This window comes from Pituophis catenifer, unplaced genomic scaffold, assembly GCF_029215685.1.
Source record: "Pituophis catenifer annectens isolate HBS135680 unplaced genomic scaffold, rPitCat1.0.hap2 SCAF_2, whole genome shotgun sequence".
Taxonomy (NCBI): Eukaryota; Metazoa; Chordata; class Lepidosauria; order Squamata; family Colubridae; genus Pituophis; species Pituophis catenifer.
The window spans coordinates 67785297-67806826 of record NW_027256882.1 but is presented as its reverse complement, the minus strand read 5'-3'; the positions used below and the strand labels follow the sequence as shown (position 1 = coordinate 67806826).

At 38.5% G+C, this 21530-nt stretch overlaps 1 protein-coding gene across 1 annotated transcript; it reads right to left on the bottom strand.

The window, feature by feature from the left end:
• Positions 1-4152: 4152 nt before the first annotated feature.
• Positions 4153-21380, bottom strand: CHCHD4 (coiled-coil-helix-coiled-coil-helix domain containing 4). The gene is made up of 3 exons (XM_070933603.1): positions 21066-21380; positions 17576-17674; positions 4153-5194 (listed from the first exon to the last, which is right to left on the bottom strand). Exons 1-3 carry the CDS (start codon positions 21085-21087, stop codon positions 4899-4901), a joined length of 417 nt encoding a protein of 138 aa, XP_070789704.1. The 5' UTR covers positions 21088-21380; the 3' UTR covers positions 4153-4898.
• Positions 21381-21530: the final 150 nt, after the last annotated feature.

Below are 21530 nucleotides of genomic sequence, written 5' to 3'. Positions count from 1 at the left end.
AAAAAAAAAAATAAATAAATGTAAAGACTGCTGAATTAACCTCATGTACCTAGGCTCACAGCCTGGCATATAGCTTGTTTTAGGATTACCGTATCTAGAGCTTTCAAATTCCACCAATACAATATATTTGTAACTGAGGCCAAGATTATATTACGCTGTTGATGCACAGTCATTACTAACAGAAAACTAGAACTCCTGCATTATTTATTTTTCTGGAGCTGGATTTTTTTTTATAGTGACTATGAAGGAAGAGCAAAAATTTGCTAAGTTACAGGGCTACAAAACATCAATCGTTGGTCTGTCATATGAGTCTTGCTTATAGTTGAGAGGCCTGTTTAAAAAGCTGTTATTTTAAGGTACCCTACATAGCTTTTGGGTTCTACGACGTCTATGTGTTCTATTGGAATTTGCACTGGAATTGAGAAGATATTGTAGATGTGTCTTTGTGTCTATTTCATCAGAGAAGAAAACAGCAAAGTTATTGGAAATCTGGAAGGCAGCCTGAAAGGACTTGGAGCTGCAGGGATTCTGGGAAGTGGAGGTCCCTGTTCCTGCTGTTGGTGTCCCCCTAAATGTCCTGACAAAATTCATGGGGAAAGAAGATGACTGGCAATCTACACATTAGAATAAAAATAGCTGGCAATCCAAAACTTGATTACCACCACATTCCAAAGATTTGTTTTCTATAGTGTTGTTCCCACAACACAAGAATCCAGAAAGTTCTGGTTTTCAAGTTGGTCCCACCTGCTCTCACCAACAGCCTTCTCCTGTTTTGTCCTGCATTTAGCATCCGTTGCATCCAAACCAATGCAGAAATACCACTGCTATGAAGGATTTAGGAGCCTACCAAGTTCTTTTAAGAGAACGAATGAGGCAAGAACCAGAAGTATTGGAATTTGCTTTGGGGTTATCAGATTTGCTACTGGATTGCATACCAAACTGGTGATTTAAAGACTGACTGCCTCTTGAAACCCTCACATGGTCCTTTTTTGTTTTCTAAGTTAATATTTGATTTTCAATTTCTGTTGTGCTCATTTCACCTAAAATGCTTCATATTACCACTTTGTAGCTTCAGTCACTTGCCTTTTTCATACTGTATGCATGTTCAAGACATCTCAAAGGACAGATGCTTTTATTCATATTTATTTACTACTAGCCAAGATTCTTCTAACAAGCAGTGCTCCAAGGCAGATACAGATGAAAACCACTAACATTGCTGTGATTTGCTTAGGCAGAGACTAGTCAGAAAAGCACACAATCTGCGCTGCAGAAGAATGAGTGATTCCCCAACTCCCTAGTGTTAATTTGTACTTCATTAATCTTATATATTATGGAAAACATAGTTGTGGTCTGAGACATTAGATACCGATGCAGAGAAAGAAAGTCTTCTAAGACAGCCGTTAAAACCCAGGCATTTCCATATAACTTGTGCTGGAGTATGACTGATGTAATTGTTTATATCACTTCTTGTTCTAGACTATGGAATTTCTTTTGAAAGGCACTAAAGTGTTTGCACTAAAAAAAATAATCTCTCCTAAAATATGGGCAATAGGTTAAGGGAAGAAGTTTAATTTTGAATACATAGTTAAATGTCTTTTACTTAAGTTTTGGCCAAGGCATTATAAATCTTATTACCCTTTTAATGTAGAATCTGTTATGCATGTCAGTTAATTTATGGACACAGGACTTTTATTTAGTTCATCACAGTTTCTATTAAAATGCTAAAATCATTTTGGACACACTGTATAAACTATGTTTATATTATTCCGCCTGCATTTTTTTCATATTTTGTCTGATAAATGTTGTCCGATAGAGCTAGAGGGTTTATTGCTAAACCTAAGGGATTTCATTCATATAAAACATATTGTTAGAAGCTCTGGGTTTATAGCTACTACTAAGTCAAAAAGCAATTCAAATACCCAAAATTTAAATGAAGAGACTAAAGAGGAAAAATAGTAGAATAGGATATGAAGAAAAGTAACAGCAACAGAACAGAAACCAGAGAATGATGTTTGCTCCATTTTCACCAGCATTTTCAATGGGGCATGACAGTGTGGATTGGAACTAAGGAGTCCCTGGTTCAAATTCCCACCTATCCAGAGAACTCCCTGAATGAGAACAACTCTCTACAAAGGCAAACTAAAAATAATGGAATTGCTTGAATTGCAGTCCCATTGCTTGCAATGGGGATGTATGGCTTATTTTCTGCAATGATTTCAAATGAACTCACCTTAAGGAAATTTAGTCCACTATAATATTCAAATGCAGACCTAGTAGCGATGCCTTTTGGACACCAAGGTGGCCCTGTGAGAATCCTATAGTGAACAGATGTATCTTAGAGTGCTGTTGTAATGGCTGACAGCATTACCCAAAAGCAGTCTCCAAGAGATGTCTTATTAACCAGATGCTACAAAATTGGTTATATAAAAAATCTTTAAACAAAGGGGGCGGCACCAGCTTCTGATAGTCAACCTCTGATTTTCCTTTTGACCTGGCTTAGTTAAGTCCTATTCACAAATGCACTTCATCTGATTCCTCAGGAACTGTTCTCGTGGATAGCTGTTTCATTGACACTATATGCAGGCTGAAGAGGTTTTCTTGAGTTTTTCTGAAAGGGTCAAACTATTGCTTGCATTTTACTTCAGTAAATGAAAAATGTATGTATGTATGTAAAATAAAAATTAAAATACGTCACATATATTCTGACCCTGTCAAGACATAAAAACGAGTTAATCGAAGTCAGCAGATTAACTGACTGGGGTGCATAGTATTGTGTGCTTCTGTTCAAAGATTATTTGGTTCAGTAGAGGAAACCTTAAGAGAGAACAAATTTGATTTTACAAAAAAAAATAATAAAGAAAACTGTTGACCTCACATTTATTAAATGTCCCTTAGGTTCAAGTACCCACATGTTGGCAGGTGCAGGGCATCAGACTTAAGAAAATCAGTGAAATCACCTCTTTCCTTTCCATCCACTCATATCTAGTTGATCAAGCCTTTGCTTGAATGGAAAGGTAGAATCTCAAAGATTTACATGTGTATTACACTCCTGCAATATTTTGTAGCAGAAAATCTACTTTAAATATGACTTAATCACCATGGCTATATGGGACATGTACTGTACAGTGAAAACTTTAGGGTTAAACTAAATTATTGGATAGGTTAAGATGTTCTTAACACAAAGAACATCTACCGATATCCCTTGATGATTCCAGAGCCACTTTGTCCCAGAATTCAGATCACAGGATGCTAGAATTCTCCTCAGATGAGGCTTGAGGTAGTCCTTGTTCAAAGACCCTAATTGAGAATGGACTTTTCACTGCTAAGCAAAAAGGTTGTTAGGTGGAATATCACATGACCATACCGCTTAACAATGGCAGTTCCAGTAGTCCCAGTTGTGGTCATTAGACAAGGACCACACACTTCTGCTCTGTGCAAACTGTCGTCCCCAGCAGAAGCCTGAGGTTCTTGCCTAACAACTGCAACTGGGACTAGCAGAGCAGGGCCTGAGGAGCTCCCTTTGACAGATGGGACTCTGCCACTGCTGCATTTGCCTCTGGTTCAACTCCCTCCGCTTGTCTATCTCCCACTCCATCGCTGCCCCTTTTTGAATGCCTTGTACCTTGCTGCCCCTAGCTGACCTTTGCCATCTTTCTCCTCCTGCTGGTTGAGGGCCCAGACCTGGGATGTGCACAGCAGACCCTCACCTGTTGAAGGGAACATGCCAGATGTGGATAGGAAGGAAGCAGCAGGATAGAGCTGGGGACAGAAACCATAAGAGGCAAGGGAGCAGTGTGGATGGCTTGCTCAGTTGTCACCTTTTCCAGGGAAGTAGACAGCAAATATCATTTGGAGGTGGTGGTGGTGGTAGGAGCAGACAGCGAAGTACAGGGTGGCCAAAAGGGTGGAGATAAGTGGGGGGCAGTTGAAGTGCATAGTCTGGTCATAAATGTGGGCCAGTTGCCAAATGCCCACATTTTGATTATGTGACCACGGGGTGGTAATGCTGCGGCCTCAATTTTAAAGACTGGTCATAACTATAAATGGTCACTGAATGGTCATTAAGTGAGGATTGCCTGTTTGCCCATTTGAACAAATCAATGTAGCCTGTCAGAGGGAACAGTTATTAGCATTAACAAAAGACACAGAGGCTTGTGTAACGGTAAAAGGAATTCACTTTTAATATACAGTCAAATCACAACACCTATGCAGAGGCTTGTTACCCCAGGTAACATTGCAATTGTCAGCAACCTGCTGGGAGAGGAAACAAAGGAAACCCCTCAAAACAGGGATTATAAGGAACATTAAGGAACACAGTGACCAATGTTTTTCTCTGACTGCTCAGTTACAGCTAGGCCTGATCAACGTTTATTTTAAAATAGAAAATCAATATATTAACATTAATTTTCTATTATTAGAAATTAATTATACATGCAAACTTCCTGTGCCATCAAGCACATAACTGACTAACCGAACATTTTACCCAGATTTCTGAATCTTTCTGGTGGATCTGAGAAATCTGTATTAATTTTAATCATATAAAATCTTGAAGATAGCTAACAACTGACATTTTGCTGATCCGGTGTTCTTGCTTTCCTAAAAGAGCATTAACCATTGCTGTTCTTCAAGCCAACCTACAGACTGAACATAACTCGAGAAGAAAAGTGATAAAGCACTGGTGGCGTCTACATTTCTTCTATACTGACTCTACTGCAACATTTCTTTGTTAAAACCATAGGGCTGAAACTTCTTCACAGTGAGTTTCACATGATACAGTGTACAGAAGTGCATTCCTTGCGGGATCAATGGGGTGGAAAGAAAGAAAGGAGAGAAGATACTCTGCCCTGTCTAAATGTCTCTGAATATGGAAAGGAGACCACAGCCTCCATGCTCATTCATTAGCTAGACCCATCCTTTTCTTTGCCAGCTGAAGGAGTAGTTTCCAAATCTTTGCTTTGATTATCTTCTTCATCTTCATCATCATCATCATTTTCTTGAGGATAAAGATCCGGGTATTTCTGCATACATTCTTGCATTGCACGAAACTGATCCACACAATCTGATCCCTTAATTTCTTCCTTGCTATAATGAAAACAGGAAAATGCTGACTTGAATTGTTCCCCACAAGGACCACTAGCCATTCCACCTAGGCATGGGCAGTTCCAGTTGATATCTCCATTAGGCAATATCAAACCTTAAGAAGAGAGGAAAAAAGGTAGTAAATTACAGAACTATTTTATATTACAGAACTATTTATATTTTACTTATATGTAAGTATAACTACTTACATAATGGCTGGGTTCACACACAGCACAACATAGATTCTTTAACTATATTCAGAGTCAAAGTTTAGTCAATACAGATAAGGCAAGCCAAAAATTAATTACAGTGACTGAGTTGAAATGTTTATTAATTTCAGTTTTTATAAGCTGCTACACTCTGCAGATATGCTTATCATACCCTGAACCAAACAAATTACGTTTTACTGAGCGTTATGTGTGATCCAACTCATTAAGCTTCATAGTTTGTTAGGAACCAAAGTGAAATTCTGTATTTTGGAGTAACAACATATTTGGTGATTAACATATTTTTGACCTTCCTAAAAACCTTAGTGGTGACATAGGAAAACAAAAGATAAGAGCAACTTTGTTTTTAAAGTTTATGGCAAAAGGAAAAAAAAAAATCAAATTTAGGATGGAAAATATTAAGCCAATGAAAAAAAGCTTTTGTTCAAGGTAGCAAAAATAGTGGTGTGTTTTACAAATGAGAACTTACAGAAAATTTTCCCTGATTGTTCAGGTCTTTTGTAAACACTCAAAATATACATGTTATCAGTTTTCAGATGTCAACTTTCCTTTATCTCACTAAAATCACAAAAATCAGCACATGCAGGCCACTAAAATCTGCTGTTGCCCATCTGACATGAACTTGGATGGAACTGGACAAGCAATGGTTTTAAATCTTGATAAAGATTGTGAACTAATGTCCAATAAATGGCTGTAAACAGAGAAAGACTTCTTATAAAATACATGAAAACTAAAAAAAAGATAATCGGAGTGTCAAAAAGTGAGAGAAAAAAGATAATCTGGATTTCCTAGATCAGTGATGGTGAACCTTTTAGACACTAAGTGCGCAAACTGTGTGCGCGCATGCCCAAACTGAAAGGCGTGCATGTGTAAATGAGCCCATGCACAGACATGCGCACGCACATCCATGGACATGCACGCACATGTAGCAGAGACCCGAAGACCAGCTGGCCAGCGGGAGGCAGGGCATCCCAACACTGGAAACGTGGCAAGAGGTAAGATCCTTTTCTTTTGTGAGCTTCTGTTTCATTGTTTGCAGGGAAACAGAAGCTCACGAAAGAAATACTACGGAGATCTGACCTGGGACGACAGCGCACATGCCAGCAGAGAGGCCTCTGTGTGCCACCTCTGACACGCGTGTCATAGGTTCACCATCATGGTCCTAGATCATTTTATTAATATCAAAAGTCACTATTCTATCCTAAAGGAGAAAATAAACTGATGACTGTGTGTAATTCATAGACATGTTTGCACATTTCATTTTTACATAACTTTTATGCAAACCTGTTTCTTGTGCTGATTTGGATGTAACATAAAAATAATAGTTCTGCATCTTATGCATAAACTCAGACCTTTTATTGCCTCACACCCCTTGGCAATCTGTATGCTGCAAAGAAGATATTAGAAGTTTTTTTTTCAATTATCTGTTTTGTTACATTGGTTATGTAAAAACACTGTTTCATAAAAATCCATCCTGATTGTTTATTTGAATCTGGAACTGGTTAATAATGTATCTATGTAGATTCTTAATCATCCAGGTCATAGATGTCCCAAAGGTGCTTTTCTTTTTTCCTTGAAAACATTTTGACTCTCATCAAAGAATCTAACTCAATTAGAGGGGAAGGGGAAGATTTAACAGATGTGGAACTTTGTTGGGAATGCTAGTCCCAAGAAGATTCCACATCTGTTTGCATTCTGATTCAGGTGACTCTGGGGATAGAGATAAAGCTCCAAGTGGCTCAACAACTCTCAAAGAGCCAAGAACTCTCAAAGTACTAACAACCAGATGACTGCAAATAATATAAATCCTTCCATTCTGTCAGAACTGAAGAAGCTTCTTGCATGAGAAGCAAAACATTTTCAAAGAAAGGAAAGTTCCGTTGCCTTTTGGAAAAGCACCTTTGGGAGATTAATAATATATATAATATACAGCTAGCATTGTAAACCATAATTTGAAATTGGCTTATTTTCAAAATAACAATACATGATGTCATACATCATCATCATCATTATGCTCAGGTACAGACATAAGGACAGCAAAAGCTTTTTGTTTCCTTCTTGTGGCAGTGCCAAAAAAGGGAATGGGAGCATGAACAAACATGAAGCTCATTGAGAAAACATAACTCTTCCGTTTAGAATTAGAGGGAAGGTGCAATGGCAAAATAGAAAAAAAAACTGGTTGGTTATGTCAGGGAAACTATATAACCTGGAGAAGAGTTGGTTTAATCCACCACCACACACCTCTCCCCCCCTTGCCAATATATCACAAACTACAGAAACAGACAGGTGTCCCTTATTATCCTTTTTTTAATGGAGTGCTTGAAAACTATAAACCAAACCTCATTATTTGTTTAGTATATCTGTTATTGGCAAGCTTTTTGTGTACTTTATGCATATGCAGAATGGCAGACAGATCTTTGCACATGATATGCAAAAATCATTTTTTGCAGTTTTGTTATCCATTCTTTTGTTTGGCTACAAAAGAATTCCCATAAATAACAAGGGCTGCCTGTGACACACATATTTTAAAGGATTCAGTATGATGGAGCCACAGATTTCTACCAATATACCATCCTGCTTGTGTCTATGCTTGCAAAAGAATTGGAGGATTTTAACGTAAAGATTTAAATTATTAGATTTTACCTAATTTGTTACCAAAAAGGTACTATCTCAGATTAGATATTATTAATCATTCACTAAGACTGATTATTATGCTGGTTACATTTGTTAATTATTGAATACTCATTTGATTTTAATAATGATTTTGAAATGCTATACACAAGGACATTTTTATTTGCAGTACTAACCTAACATTACTTCAAAAACTTTATTCAATTTTATACAGCTTTTAAATTATTTTCTTTTTGCTCCTTTATTTCTTTTTCTGCTGTTTTCATTGTACTTTCAATTTTCTGTTAACTTAAATAAACAATTTTCCATATTAAATATTAAGATTACGTGAAGGTAATAGTAACATTTTCCAAATAATATTTGCATATTAACATATTTCAAAGAAAAATCTTTTTCTTTCTTTCCTTCCTTTCTTTCTGTAAGCAGTTTTGTTCACTTTTGTATTTTGTTTTTAAAGTTTTAACTTAGTTTGTTCTTATATGATAAAAATAAAATTTACATGAACATTCAGTTCATTATAAAAACCATTTTTCCTGATCTCTAATTTTTGTACAGATTTTTTTTAATTGGCATATTTTATAGGTATGGCCATTGAAGAGGCACATCACAACTATAGGAAAAATGACAGTTTTGGCTTGTTGAGTGGGCTGCACACTGATATGTAAAGTTAGTTTTTTATAGAATACAAACCAAAAAATTTCTCAGCTACCATTGCAAAAAGTCAAATAGTAACAAACATAAAATCTATTTGATTCTCTAATGTACTAACTCCACAGGGGGGAAAATCCAGATGGTTCATAAGAGCAATGATGCCCCAGGAAAGCTGAAAATTGGTTCTTACAGTCTCTTGTGACACACAGCTGCAAGTAGATTTATAGGATTAATTTGGTTTCCATTTCTATAAAGTCAATTGGCACTTCTATTTGGAAACAAGGAATTGCTTTTTTAAAAAAATGCATTCAGCTTTTCATGTAGATTTTCCTCTGGACAGACCCTCTTTTCACTAAGGCAAATATAAGGGTGGGGAGGGAAGTTTCATTCATTCTTTGTGTTTATATGTGGCCAATAAGCAATTTTGCTTCAAACCTTTAGAAGCTGTGGCAGGAGTCACAAAGCAGAGATCATTTCTATCCATTCTAAATGCTCAGTCCTGGCTCCGAGCCAGCAACGCAGCCTGTCTGAAATTAGAAAAGCTGAAAGATGGATTTCTGCACATCCTTTGGCTATAATATACAGATGGCACTTAAGGTCTAAGAGCTGAGGGAAAGGGGCTAGCGATTTCTTTTCATCTCAAGAAGGGTGCAAGGTTAACTTTAATCACGTCAAGGCTGAAAGTCATTTTCAGTGTCTTACTATGAAGTATATTGGCTAGCATACTCTAAGAATGGCTGCTCCTAATTATATAACTGAAATTACGTTTCTCCCTAAATGTCTTCCCTAATATCTTATATCATTTTGATGTAGCAGCCCTTGCAATAACCTCATTTAGTATGCAGCACTTAAACATATTGTTTCATCTGAATATTTTGATAATTAATGAATCAGAAATAGAGCTCAGGATGAGAAATAACAAAATTCAAAAATAATGAAAGCATGAAACAAATTTACAAACACAGGAAATAAAATTGAGTGATATAATAAAAACTATTATTGAAAAAATTTATATTCTGATCTAAAATATGCCACAGCTTACACATGCACAATAGGAAATGTATTTTATTATGAGTTCCAAACAAAACCGTCCCACTTTAAATATTGTCTGTCTGAGCAGACTCCACTGTCTTCTGTCAAAACAAAATCTGAAGTATTTTGTTCTCACATTAAAGCAAAATTCTTGGAACATAACTATACTTTATTTCAACCCTAAAATACTCAAACACTGACAGTGGAATATCCCATTTTAAGTTTGTTTTTTTAGCTGCAACTCTGAAAACACAATCACCCAAATCTTTGTTCAAGACCAAAATAAAACAGAGTGCTTTGTTTCAATCTCAAAATGAAACTCCTGGCGCATATCTTTTTTTCATTCAAAATGGCCATTTTGGACTCAAAACATTTTGCTCACCTCTCTTACAACCTCTCCTTTTTAAGCCTGCCCAGGTACTAAGCATGAATTGGATTAAATGCATTATAAATGCCTTGTTATTCCTATAGCATCAGAAAAAAGGACTTTTTTTTCACTATCCTAATATTGTTTTTATAAAACTTAGATTAGCCATGCACCCCAAAAGGCATAGGAGTCATTAAGGAAGGATTACCTATATTCTACAAGCTATCACTGGAGGTTCCATAAGAGATGAGAGATGGCTTCTCTTCTCAAGCCCTGCTTTTAGGCTGTTTTCAGTGGTCAAAGACATTGAGCTTGTCAGGTAGAAAGCTGATAGCCCAGGTTCAAGGCCTAAGCACTGTGCACTGGGATAAGCTCCCATTACTTGCCCCAGCTGCTGCCCATCTAGCAGCCTGAAAGCATGCAAATGCAAGTAGATAAAGTAGTACCACTTCAGTGGAAAGGTAATAGCATTCCGTGCGCTTCCGCATATAGTCATGCTGGTCACATGACCATGGAAGTGTATTTGGACAATTATAGCTCTCTCTTTCTCTCTCGGCTAAGAAACAAGAGTTGAGTACCGCCCCCTAGAGTCAGTGCTGTGGAGTCGGAGTCGGAGTCGGAGTCGAGGAGTCGGAGTCGGAGGAAATTTTGGGTACCTGGAGTCGGAGTCGGAGTCGGCAAACAATGCACCGACTCCGACTCCTACTAAATTTAGATTGGAATTTTAAAAAAAGCAAGTTTAAATGTCCCAATTCACAAAAAGTTATAATTAATGACTTCTCTACTGTAAGAATAAAGACCAATGCATGCAGTGCCTCACGTAACCGCAAAATGAACACGTTAAGTGACCGTGAAGAAGCATGCTTTTCATGTGCTTCACTATAAGGCACGCAACGCACAATTAGGAGTGGCAATACTTATACTTTCCATAGTGTTGTGTTCTGCTGTTACAGGGAACGCAGCGCCCATGGGTAACCTAGCCTCTCACTGATAAGGGATTAAGTAAATATGTTTTTTGCAGGACTAGAGACACTTGCATAAGTGAAGGGAATGGAGGGTCAATAGTTCAAGACTGAAGCTGTAAACCATTGGAAAAACTGCTGTCATTCAGCTAAGGCTATAAAAACTTGTAACTCTGATTGTTAGCTTAAACTTTAAACATGACTAAACACTGTTTAAATTTATGAACCGGCCAAATACTCTGTTCAAAGAAAATACATTGTATGTTTGTATGTGTGTTTCTAATTATTGTTATTTATTCATATTTGTTCTCTTTTATTCTTTAAAGTTTAACAATTCATTCTTTATCTTAATATCTTTATATTTGTTTGGGGTTGGCTTTCTTCCCTTTCATCTTTTTTATTGTACAGCAATCTTTCTCCTCAAACCTACCACCTCTCTCTTTTCTTTCCTTCTTACTTTCTCTTCCTCACCCTCTTCTTCTCCTCCCTACTTCCTCTTCCTTTCTCCTTCTCCTCCTCTCTTCCTCCCTCTCTTACCCTCACTCCTACTCTAATTTCCCTTCCCTTCCTTCATCCCTCTCTATTGCTGTATCCTTTTATGTATATGGACTACTCAGAGGGCTGAAAAAGTTATTTCTGACTGGTCCTCTCCCTTTTGACCAGTCCTCGAACTTACGACTGTCCTCACATTTTACGTTTTTGCCCTATCTTGTCACCATGGTGAAGAGAAGCAGTTGTGAAATGAGTGACATGGTTGTTAAAAATGCTGCACGGGCATAAATGTGAGGATGGTCATAAGTGTGAGGACCAGTCAAAAGTGCGAGGACCTGTCAGAAATGACTTTTTTCAGCCCTCTATACACATAGCCATGGCCACCCGGTCACATGACCAGCTAGCCACACCCACCCAGTCACATAACCTCCAAGCCATGCCCACAAAATAAGCCACGCCCACAGAACCGGTAGTAAAAAAATTTAGAACCCACCCCTGGTTGGGGGTCACCACAACATGAGGAACTGTATTAAAGGGTCGCGGCATTAGGAAGGTTGAGAACCACTGGCTTAGAAGAACTTGGTGGAACAGCTTCTTGGATTCAACTGTAAGTGTTTATATTGTATAGGACAAATCATGTCTAGGTTTAGTGCTGGGATATATAGCTTATTTGTTTGTATAAAGCCATGTACGTACAACTTACAAGACTGTGTATGTTGATATTAAAAATCTAATTATATGCCAGTTAGTATAACATATTTTATATTTTAGGAAAAGAGGCATCCTAAACAATGGCAAAAAGACTGCTAACAACAAACACAACAAAGTCTACTGTTTATGAGCACTTTGCATTATCAAGTGATGGAAAACATTACGTGTGCCAATGTATTAGAAAAGATGATGATGGTGAAAAACAATGTGATGCAAAAATTAGCAGTTTCAGTGGGCCTGATAAAAATGCACCTACAAGAGCATCAAATTTGAAAAGACACTTACAGCGTTTTCATCCCAAAGTGTTAGAAGCCGTGAATGAGAAAGATAGCAATGAAAACATTGCATCTACTTCTGTGACAAAAAACGTTCAGAAATCTACTGGAGAACAATCACAAATAAGAAAATTCTTTATATCTGACAAAGTTACCATAAGGATGACACCAGAAAAATTCAAACATCACATTATTGAAATGGTAGTAAAGAATAGTGTACCACTATCCTTCTTTTCACAGACAGCCTTTTTAGGCCTAAATGGAGAAATGGCAAAAAAACTTGGTGTTTCTCTGGAAAGAGAAAGTATAAGGAAACTTATAATTGAGGAGGCCAAATGTAAAAAGGAAGAACTACAGAAAGTTATGAAAGGACGTTTTGTCTTCCTTAAAATGGATGCATGCACACGTCACAGAGTCAATTATTTCGCTATTAATGTTAGATTTGTGGATGAAAATAACAAAACAATAACACGGACCCTCGGAGTAAAGGACACTCAGGCACATCACACCAGTGATTACCTTCAGAAGTTAGTGGAGGGTGTTCTAGAAGATTTTGAAATTAAAAAGGAACAGATTTTATGTGTTGTGACAGATAACGCTTCTAACATGTTGAGCACAATTGAGAAGATGAAGGCAGATGAAGAAGGTATCAAACAGATATTAGACTTAGAGGAAGACAGCTCTCCAAGTATTAGAGAAAGTTTAGAAACTGAAGAGAATGCTGACATTTTTTTAGACAACTTTGTTGAAGAAGCATTGAAGCTTGCTACTATTCATCATATGCGATGTGCTGTTCATACACTGCAACTTGCCATAAGAGATGGATTAAAAGATCGCCATGCAGCTACATTAATTGGCAAATTACGGCAAGTAACTGTTGCAGCCAGGGCCCCAAAAACAGATGCAATTTTGAAAAGACGTGCAGGAAAAGGAGCCATTTTGGATCAAACAACTCGCTGGGGAAGCACTTATTTAATGGTGAAGCGTTTGCTTGAACTTAAAGACTTCATAGAAGAAATGGACAATGAAAATCTTGCATTAACTGCAAGCCAGTGGACACAAACAAAAGAGCTGGAGAACCTTCTTTCTCACCCCTTCACTGTCACCAAGAGGTTGCAATGTGATGATCTAACCCCGGGTAAATTCCTCTTGGAATGGAAGAGCCTGTTATATCGCCTGAACAAAAATGGAGGGTTAATAGCTGAGGGCATTGCATCTTCAATGATGAAAAGAGAGAGTCTTTTGCTGGAAAATGAAATCTTGTTAGCGGCTATTTATGTCGACCCAATGAGCCGACTTTTATTGAACAGTAAACAGATTGCTACTGGGAAAAAGGCCCTCTATGATGTAGCAGTTCGAATGAAGGGATTACGACCTGAAATACCTCCACAGGAGGATGGAGTTCTTTTAAGCAATAGTGGTAACTCAGAATCATCTTCTTCAAACGAAGAATTAGACTTTGATTCCTTCTTAGACAAAATGGAAGTTGCTAAAGGAAAGCGACGTCGCATAAGCGTTACAGAACCAGTAAATGTCCAAATAAAAAAATTCCAACAGGAGTTTTATAAAGCACTAAAAGAAGTTGAAAAGTATGATCGCTCATCAAAACTTACTGTTGAAGAAGCCATCCTTGTTTATCCAGAGATCGTTAGTGATGTGGCCAGAATAGTTACTGCAATGCCACCCACCCAAGTCAGTGTCGAAAGATTATTTTCAGCCCTAAAAATAATAAAGTCTGACTTAAGAGCCTCTATGAAAGAGGATCTGGCAGAGGCAATTCTCTTCCTTAGAACTCTACATTGAATTGATTTGCATTTGCTAAGCCTATAACTACATTTCAAGATTAATATAAACCATTTCTAGGTTTTACAGATTTTGTTTTTGGTTCATATAGATAAGCTTTGTTTTTGTTCTAAAACAACCAAATAATGTGGTTTGTATTTTTGAACTGGTAAAGTTCCTGTTCCTGATGTTTATGCCTGCTGCTACTATCCAGCAACTTGATTAATTAAATTAATAAAAAAAAATTAATAAAACTTTGTTGTTTTCATTGTGTTTGTCTTTTGCTTAAACTGTTCAATACAGTAGACTGTTGGCTTCCCAGCCAGTAGTCCTGTGGTAATGACATGTATGTTGCCTTTCTTTCCTTCAAGGAATGTATAAAATACATTCGCATATTAATACAGAGGAGTCGGAGTCGGGGAGTCGGAGTCGGAGTCGGAGTCGGAAGTACAAAAAACTGAGGAGTCGGAGTCGGAGTCGGAACATTTATCTCCCGACTCCACAGCTCTGCCTAGAGTCAGACATGACTGGACAGGAGAAACCATAGTTTTCATTCAGGTTTTTATTTTTGTACTTTTGTAAAACTTGAAGCTACTAAAACAGACATAGCTTCTGAGATATAGTCATGGAAAAGCTGGTGTTCAGTATTAATTCAAATGAATCCCGTGTTTTTCTATGAAATACTTTCTAGGCTTTTAAAGTTTGAAATATCTGATTTAATTCGGGGGCTTGATTCTATTTACAAAAGTAAAGAATGTCATATAATCCTTTTCAATAATATACACCTTTCATTATACCAATTTACAAGTTAAATATATAAGCTGCTTTGCTCCAGACAATACATAAAATTAATGGTGTCCATTACCAGCCAAATCCATGTGACTGAGGTATATGTTGGGAAATAAGGCTCAATCTAGAATACAGCCAACATATCTATGTTTGAACTATCAGAGTGAGCAAATGCTGCCCTCTAGAGATAAGACTGAAATACAGATATCTCACTAATATTTTGAAATAAAATTACTTGTGTGCCACCCGACTCTGAATGATTCAAGAATGACTTTTGCGAGTTTGATTGTAGGAAATATGCCAAGCATATAGGAGCACATGTTAAATATACCTAATTAAAAAACACTAAGTATATTTCTCACTTAATTGATAAAACAATCTGTTTTTGTTTTCCTTTGAAAATGCAAAATGACAATCTGCATGTTTTTCTTTAATACTGCTAAACAGAGGCTCTCCAACTTTGCCATAATGAATATTCTCCATACATTATGTGCCTACTTATATCTTATTCCAGGTTAATGAGGATGAGATGTATTACATATTTTTAGATTCATCCACAATCAGAACTCCCTTTTTGAATAAAATGTGAATAAATTGGAACAAACAGTAATAGTCTTAGCACAAAAGGGTATGTAAGTGAAAACTCGTTCTCATGAAGTGGAAACATAGGCTACTGTTATACCTCAATAGGTATAGGCTGCAAGTCATTTTATTGCAAATTGTGCTTTCTTAAGAAAACATAAGAAAAACAATATCATCCACAACATTTGCATATATTTATATTGAACATGGAAGTATTAAAATACCAAAGGGATTACTCTGTATAGGCAAGAAGAGTTATTTAGATTATGTCTTAGTTTCAAAAGGTGATTTAAAAGATTGCCTGCTATTTTTTACATAATAGAGATGTGCAATATAGGTAGTCTTTGAGTTATAACATCCGTTCAGTGGCCATTTGAAATAACAACAGTACTGAACACAGAGACTTACAACTGGTATTTGATGTTTTAGCTATTACAGTACCCCTGTGGTCACATGAACACAATTCAGGTGCCTGGCAAAAAAACTTATGACTAGATGCAGCATCCTTCAGTCACATAATCATTTGTGACCTTTCCTGCTGGCTTTTCCAAGCCAAATCAATAGTTAAGTGTCGTTTCTACAGGCCTTTCTTTGCACACACCCTTTCCTTTGCACAAACTTCCACATCATTTTTCCTTGGCCTCCTTGTGATCACTCACACACTTTGTCTTCCCTGCAATGGCACCTATGATCACATGGACTCTGTGCTCTTTCCCTGGCCTTGTGATCACACACGTATATCATGTTCCCTAATGCCTTTGGATTATGGATTTCCTGTCTGGTCGCTCTCAGAGGGTCAGATTAGGTAATCATAGCTCTTCAGCCCTTATTCTTAACACTGGTACACCACAGGGTTGCGTGTTGAGTCCCTTACTCTATACTCTTTATGTGCATGACTGCATTTCCACTCACGCTAGTAATACTATTACTAAATTTGCAGATGATCTAACAGTGGCGGGATTTATCTCCGGTGTGTGTGTGTGTGTGTGTGTGTGTGTGTGTGTGTGTGTCTGCCTATCGAGATGAGGTGGACCAGTTGCTTTTGTGGTGTGGAGACAATAATTTGGTCCTTAACACCAATAAGACTAAGGAGTTTATAGTGGACTATAGAAGGAATAGATCAGACATCCAGCCCTTGCTTATCAATGGAGACCGAGTGGAGCAAGTGGTCAGTTTTAAGTTTCTGGATGTTAGCATAACAGAGGATCTGACCTGGGGCACTCACATTGCAGCATTGGTCAAAAGGGCCCAGCAGAGATTACACTACCTGAGACTTCTCAGGAAACAATTGAATGAAAAACGGCTGGTGACCTTCTACCGCTGCACCATAGGGAGTATTTTAACTTACCGCACCTGTGTATGGTTTGCCAATTGCACAGTGGCAGATAGGACAGCACTCCAGAGGGTTAACATCATTGCCCAGATGATCATTGGGCATTTCCCTCTCCCCTCTTTGGAAGAGCTTTATAGCTTCCACTGCCTTAAGAAAGTTCAAAACATTCTTAAAGATCCATCTCATCCTGGAGAAACCCCCCCCCCCCTTTTTTTAACTATTACCATCTGGCAGACGGTACAGAATAATAAAAACAAGGACAAATATGCAGAAAAACAGCTTCTATCCCAGATCAGTAACTATATTGAATTCTACTGTATAGTGCAATATTAATGCAATATCAGGGGTTTTCAATTCAATTGTATAGTATGTGAAGGATGTGTGTTTTTGTTTTCTTTTTATAGTTATAATGTACACTGAAGATGGCATTTAATTTCATTGTGTGGGGTGCAATGACAATAAACTAAACTAAACTTTTTCCTTGGCTTCCCTGTGACTGCACACCAGTATGCATGTACCCGGCACCCTTTCTGCTTGATCTCACTGTGTGAGATCATACACAACCAGGACTGCCTGGATTATCATCACTAAGCAATGCAGTCAAGTGTAAATCTCAACATTATTCAATAAAACACAAAACACGTTATTTATATTCCACTAACCATGATCTTCATAAGGATCATTGGGATCATCTGCCACCAATTCAGCATTGCTTGGAGTTTCATGGTCTTCTTTGGTCACAAATATAATTCTGTCCTTTCCTAAAAATTAGGGGAGGAAAGCATACACAATATTAGAAGATCAGGTAATGTCTGTTCTGCCATTACCTTCTGAACAAGTTCATCAGCAGATGACACTGGGCCCTGGAGATGCTTCAATGTAAGCCATGTATATCTTGACATTAAATGTAATGTCAGGTAATAATACTGGCTCAGATTAACATCTACTCTAGTTTAGTTTATTGATTATATTATTAATTTAGTTTACTCTCCAGAGGAAAAAAGAGAAAGTTGGCAAAGAATCATGCTAAGTTTAATTTTCTTTCCTGCATGTTTACTTTGGCAGATAATTGTCAGTATATATACTCAGCCTTTATGTAAGATGGTACCACTTCCTACCAGACTGGGATCTGAGTCAAGTATGCCCAGAACTTAGTATTCTTTCTTATGTAAGGTTCTACTGGAAAAACTTTTTAAATTTCACCCTTTATTTGAATAGTTCTACATGTTATCTCTTTTGCCATCAAGTACCTTACAAGACTATATAAATATGATAAGGAAATAAATAATATGACAAGCTAAAATGAACTTTTATGTTCTTTCTTATTTTTTTTTAATAAAGACCATGTTTATGGGTAGTCCTCAGGTTGTAATAGCACTTTGGGATTGGGATTACTGTCACTAAGCAATGCAACCAAAGAGTGGTATTATAGGACCACATCACTTAACGACAGCAATTCCAGCAGCCTCAGTTGCCACTGTATCCTCAGAACTGTGCAGGCATTTCAGTGAGAAGAAGTAGGAGTCCCAACAAGGGACTTGAACAGTTGCTAAATGAGGTTGTACTCAAGAATTATCTTTATTGTTTGTGAGAATGATCTACCTCAAAGAGGATGTATGTTGTTGCCAATTTCCCTAGTCGCACATCCTGAAGCAGGAGATTGCACTATAGAATTTATTTCCCAATTGTCATTTAGATTTTTTTTTGTTTACAGGTAAATTGCACAGAGTGTGAAAGCCATCTCTCTCTCACACGCTAGGGTTGGTGGAGGAAAGAAACATCTCCCTGGAAAATAGATGGTGTCACCACCAAAAGGAGACAGGAAGACAACGCCAGGACCTGTAGAGCCAGAAGATTTCTAGAAGATGATTCAGATCCGACTTCTCAGTCTTGCTGCTGCAGGAAGGTCCTAATGAAACACTTACATTCATTCATTTCTTCTGATCAGAAAGTTGATATTATCAGCTGACTGCTGGTCAGTCACTCAGACTGGAATAACAATAGATTTATATACCGCTTCATAGTGCTTTTACAGCCCTCTCTAAGTGGTGTAGAGAGTCAACATATTGCCCCCAACAATATGGGTCCTCATTTTACCCACCTCGGAAGGATGGAAGGCTGAGTCAACCTTGAGCCTGGTGAGATTCAAACTGCCAAATTGCAGGCAGCCAGCAGAAATAGCCTGCAGTACTGCATTCTATGGTTAGTTTTATCCACCTATAGAGTCCTTCCCAAAGACCTGGGATTGACAGGTGTTCTTTCTCTGATGATGTAAAAGGGTATCGTCGCAGGATGTAGACTGTTTATTAATATTACAGGTAGTCCTTGACTTACGAAAATTGAGCCCAAAATTTCTGTTGCTAAGTAAGACATTTGTGGAGTGAGTTTTGCCTCATTTTATGACTTTTCTTACCATAGTTAAGTGAATCACTGCAGTTGTTAAATGAATCTCGCTTCCCCATTGACTTTGCTTGTCAGGTCACAAAAGGTGATCACATGACCTTGAGACACTGCAACCATCATAAATATAAGTCAGTTGCCAAGCATCTGAATTTTTTATCACGTGATCATGGGGATGTTGCAAAAGTTGTAACTGAAAAACGGTCATAAGTTACATTTTTCAGTGCCATTGTAACTTTGAATGGTCACTAAATAAACTGTTGTAAGTCGAGGACTACCTGTAATATTCAACATTTTATCTATCTGGGGCAATTCAAGGCGATGATAATATATACAGGTAGACATAGACTTACAACAGTTCATTTAGTGACCGTTCAAAGTTACAGTGAAAAAAGTGACTTATGACTGTTTTTCACACTTACGAGCATTACAGCCTCTCCATGGTCATGTGATCAAAATTTAGACACATGGCAACTGACTCATATTTATGACGATTGCAATGTTCATGTGATCAGCTTTTATGACCTGATAAGCAAAGTCAATGGAGAATCCAGATTCAGTTAACAATCGTGTTACTGATTTAACAATTGCAGTGATTCATTTAACAACTGTGGCAAGAAAGGTCGTAAAGTGAGGCAAAATTCACTTAACAAATGTTTTACTTAGCAACAGAAATCTGGGGCTCAATTGTGGTCGTAAGTCGAAGACTACCTGTAATATAGGTAATACAGGTACCATGTTTCCCCGAAAATAAGACCCCGTCTTATATTTTTTTGAACCCTGAAATAAGCACTTGGCCTTATTGCCATGCACTCAAAAGCCTGATTCGGCTTATTTATTTTATTATTTTATTTATTAGTCATATTTCTATCCCGCCCACTCTCCGAGGACTCTGGGCGGCTTACACCAAAGCCAGTATACTAGATAGTCAGTATACCCCAACAATCTGGGTCCTCATTTTACCCACCTCGGAAGGATGGAAGGCTGAGTCAACCTTGAGCCGGTCAGATTTGATCCGCTGATCTGCTGAACTAGCAGTTAGCTGAAGTAGCTGCAGTACTGCACTCTAACCACTGCGCCACCTCGGCTCATAATATTATCAGGGGATGTCTTATTTTGGGAGAAACAGGGTAGTCCTTGACTTATGACCACAATTGAGGCCAACATTGTTAAGTGAGACATTTGTTAAGTGAATTTTGCGATCTTTCTTGCCATAGTTGTTAAATGACTCACTACAGTTGTTAAATTAGCAAGTGGGCTGTTAAGTGAATCTGACTTCCCCATCGACTTTGCTTGTCAGAAGGTCACAAAAGGGGATCGCGTGACCTCGGGAGACAGCAACAAAGCGTCTGAATTTTGATCGCAGGAGCACGGGGATGCTAGAAAGGTCGTTCACTGTGAAAAAACAGTCACAAGTCACTTTTTTTCAGCGCCGTTTTTAACTTTGTCACTAAACGAATCGTTGTAAATCGAGGACTACCTGTAATACTCCTCCCTCCTCCTATTCCCCCCCGTTAACAACAACCCTGTGAGGTGGGTTGAGCCGAGAGAGAATGACCAGCCCAAAGTCACCCAGCCAGCTCTCATGCCAGCCTCCACGCTCCTTTCGCCCCGGTCCCGTTTCTACTGGGCTCCCTAAAGACTCAGCTGGGGCACAGATCCGTTTGCCGGCTCTCCTCTCTCTTCCGTTGGGCTGCCCTCAGGAGCCGGCTTTACCGTGACCACCGCCCCTTCCTCCCGCGTCCCCGGTACCTTCTTGCCTGCAGTAGGACATGTCTGGGCCGAGCTGGGAGCGACTCCGAGTGACCCACTGACTGAACGACCCGCTTAATCCGCCGCGGGTGCCCAGCTGCAGCCCAGCGAAGCGCGCGCCTTTCCCCACGCGCTCTCAGGGCCCCCTCGCGGCCACCTCTCAGCCCAGAGGAGAAGGACCCCAAAAGAGAGGCGGCCTTGAAGCCGCCTGACCGCTTCTCTCCCCACAACCCCACCCGGATGTTCACATCCGCAGAGGAGCCCACGAATCGGGAGGCCTCCGCGACAGGTTACAGCGCGCTTTTTTTTTTTCCCCTCCCGAGTATCCCAAAGTAGAAACGGGGGTGAGGAGAAACGAACGGAAAGAAAAAAAAACGGATAATAGCCGTTATTCTCATAACGGACTACATGTTCCAAGAGGCTGTGCGAAAGAACCGGCCCTTCCGCCGTTTTCCCGACAGGCTT

Bases quoted from the DNA above. Each gene is read 5' to 3' on its own strand.
- CHCHD4 (XM_070933603.1), bottom strand. From the start codon at position 21,087: ATGTCCTACTGCAGGCAAGAAG. The intron at 17,675-21,065 runs GTACCGGGGACG...CCTAATTTTTAG, and splicing joins GTCCTACTGCAGGCAAGAAG to GAAAGGACAGAATTATATTT. The intron at 5,195-17,575 runs GTTAGTGGAATA...TCTCTTCTTAAG, and splicing joins TGATCCTTATGAAGATCATG to GTTTGATATTGCCTAATGGA.